The 3,430-nt window shown below is 37.0% G+C and overlaps 1 protein-coding gene across 1 annotated transcript in view; it reads right to left on the reverse strand.

Annotated features, from left to right (window-relative positions):
• Positions 1-3,097, reverse strand: part of LOC104623242 (POU domain, class 2, transcription factor 1-like) — a gene marked incomplete at its 5' end in the record, with an annotated part of 5,603 nt that extends 2,506 nt beyond the window's left edge. The window contains 2 exons of the mRNA XM_010290279.1: positions 1,300-1,419; positions 3,044-3,097. Of these exons, the coding sequence (XP_010288581.1) occupies positions 1,300-1,419; positions 3,044-3,097 (174 nt within the window). The remainder of the gene's footprint in view (positions 1-1,299; positions 1,420-3,043) is intronic.
• Positions 3,098-3,430: the final 333 nt, after the last annotated feature.

Consider the following 3,430-nt stretch of genomic DNA (forward strand, 5'->3'; position numbering starts at 1 on the left):
AACAAACTGATAACACCCCAGCTGCTTCACATTAACATGAATCCCTGCCATATTCCATCATTTCCATTATGCCCTAAGATATAAGTAAAGAACATGAGCTCCATTCGTTCCTCTCCAAGTCTCCCCATCTGCTTTTTTTTTTTTTTAAATAGAATAGAGTTGGCAAGTTTACATCTCTTCCCTTTCCCAAACACGCATTATCTCTGTGAAACAGGTGGCAGCAGTCTCTCCTTTACATGTAAATGAATCTTGATGCCCATATTTACTACAATCCATATCTGTGTAGGCCTGGAGTTTTGAATGTTTCACTATTGCAGACAATCATAAATTAAAACAAACCAGTATTTTTTTGAGAATGAGAAAAATAATAAAATACGCTGGGTTCTAATAATATATTAACAGTCTCACTTTTAAAACTTTCAAATGTAATTAACCAAAAACTAAATAGAATGTTTACTTATACACTAGCATATGAAAAGATTTAACAACTGAACATGAAATTAAGACATCATTTCATTCAAGTGTAGAGATGACCTAACCTAATACTTCAAATCGTAAATACATTGTTGGAGCAACTGCCCTAAATCCCTTATTAGCATGCAAACTCTTAAAACTGCAAAGCTGATTATGTGGAAGCAGACCGTTTAACCAAACCAGCCCATTCACAAAACTTCCTCCTTTTTTTAAGTGACTGAAAGCATTTGCAACAATTCAGAAACACTGTAATCCTAAAACAACAGTTATTCCATAATTACTCCCAAAACCTTGCAATTAAAAAACTCAAAACTGGTAGGTTAAAACAGAAGGGTTGAATAGGCTTAAAGCAAGCACTAATATAGTTATTTGAAAAGAAATGTGTTTGAGAAGAGGAAGAATTACTGTCAGCCGTTCCCACCATTTTTGTTCTTCACTCAACTATCTGATGAGATCTAGTCTCTTGCTCCCATGCCTCATTTTAATCTTGCAATAAAAAAAAAATTCCCCTTTATGACATAAGTGACTTTCTCATTTGTACACACACCAGGTTTTAATTTCATTGCAGAGTCAAGACGGATACTGAGAACACAGAGAAGTATTTGGGGCAGGGGTGGGGGGAGTAAATACTTTGCAACAAAACCCAAAGATTAAAGTCTGCTTTTCTATAGGAAGGTATTTTCTGTCCCCTCTTTAACTCAAGTTCCTTCCTATGTTAAAGGAAATGACAATAACCTTCACTGACAATTCTATGGGGACTGCAGTATATACTGCCATCATTTGCCAGACAGGAGGCTTACTGCAGTATACTTGGGTAAATCTTACCCCAGTGATCTGTCCTCCGGCCAGCATGAGCTGGGTCTGGGGTATGGCCGCCTGCACTGAAGGCTGCTGGGAAGGCTGGCTTGGCTGCTGAGAGTCCCCAGATTCTTCATTAGATTTAGACTAGTCAAAAAAAAATATACAACTCTTTATAGTGTAAAACAGATGTTAATGTATAACACTGCTATCTCAATACTGCACAATAAAAATCTTTCATCTGCATACAAAAAGCCCTTGGGTTTATTTTAAGAGTGTGTTTAAGCAATGGCTCTACGTGCCCACCATCTCAGCTACGATTGCTCAAACATGTCTGTGGGTAATAAAGCTTAAACAAAACAAAAAGATTCTCTGGTCTTTTGTAACTCTTTGACATTATTTTCAGGTCTCATTTCATTTTATGCAATGCAACTGACGCTGACACTACCTTTCACCATAAAGAAAGAAAGGGTTGTTAAAATTATTCATTGCCTAAAATCCTGAATAGTGGAACACGGGAAAGGAGATTGTGTTTCCATTTTCTATATCTGCATCCTGCACCTCTAAGTCATCATGCTGTTGGCTTATACAGAACTGGTTTGAGAAATTCTCAGAGATTTATCTACCTACAGCAAAACACATAATATATACAGCACTTTTAAATAATCAAAGTTTAGCATTTATTTAATTGAATGCTGCTTTATTTTAAAAGATTGGGGGGGTTGATTTTTTTTTTTTAAACAGAAGAAATTGTGAAGACATGAGGGAGGAAATGCAAGTGCATGAAGAGGGGGAGAGAGTTTTATGATAATTAAAACTGGTTATGCAGAACATTAAAATTCTGCATAGATTTGCATATTTTCCACCACCTGTTTTGGGGACTGCAGAGCAGGCTAATTAACATAAAGGCTCTGATTAATTCTGCCAGTCATTGAGCGATAATTACAGCGCAGGACTGTAAACATTCTGCACTGGAGATACAGCCTGTTTGCCAACATCTCTCTCAGGGATGGAAGTTTACCATGGCAACCAAGGCAATTTTCTGCCTCCTTCCTCTCAGAAAGGAAGGTCACTATACCTCCTCGTCTTTCCAAATTGTTATTATGTATAAGTGGGTTCACATTCTATTGCATTTCATGTAATGCACTACCTACATTCTTTAATAACAAGCAATATCGAAATCAGTTTTCAATAAAACTGCATCCCTTGCCCCTTGATACAGTACTGAGAGGAAGTGGCACATTAACTGATACACTGAAGTGTTCAGCATCATAAAAAAGTTTGAAAGCTTTGTTGTCTCACATACATTATTAAACAACAATTACTCTGACTTATTTTGAAATCACTACGTGTTATTTACACAAGCTATCTACACTAGCCACATTACATAGTTAATGTTACATTATACTCCTATATTCAGCTACCAGAAGTAAGGACAAATTGCAAAATAATACCTGCTATGTTTAAAATAAGTGAAGAAATTGAAGAAATATTCCTGGAGTCTTATAGTTTTCATGACACAATACCTGACTGAAATTCACTATAAAATTACAATCACTGCATGTTTTAAACAACTCCAGTTTCTGAATGCTAACAATCCTGAACCTGATTTACAGTGTAAAACTATTATTCCTTCACACCTATCACCTGCAAGACCAGTCAGAATGAAAAAAACAGAGTAACATATCATAGGTTAAGAACTACCTCTAATGGGACCATAATGCTGTTTGGAATGAGAGAAGAACAAGCAGCAGAAAGAAACTGTCTTTACCTGTACATTTAAGGACTGAGCAGCAGCCTGTAAACTTGTTCCAGCGAGCTGGACCTACAACACAGTGCAAAAATGAAAATGATGCAATGTAGAATCCACAGAAAGCTTTTAACAATGTAAAAAGAAGAACCTCTGCCCCCCCAAGAAAAACTCTCCCAAAAACAATGCATGCCCCTCTAGCACCTGAATCAGTAAAACAGATGTTCTCAGCCTGGAGCACAGCCCCTGTAAGACTCTTCCACAGTGTTATTTGTCTACCTCTTGCCAAGCATATTCCTGCCTAGGGATCTAGATATTATCATGAAATTGAGCAGAAACAGAGCAGGTGGACAGGCTAACTATTCCTATTCCTTTTAAAAAAACAAAACCCAGACTTCAAGGGAGGGC

The sequence above is a fragment of the Phaethon lepturus genome, unplaced genomic scaffold, assembly GCF_000687285.1.
Source record: "Phaethon lepturus isolate BGI_N335 unplaced genomic scaffold, ASM68728v1 scaffold17696, whole genome shotgun sequence".
NCBI lineage: Eukaryota > Metazoa > Chordata > Aves > Phaethontiformes > Phaethontidae > Phaethon > Phaethon lepturus.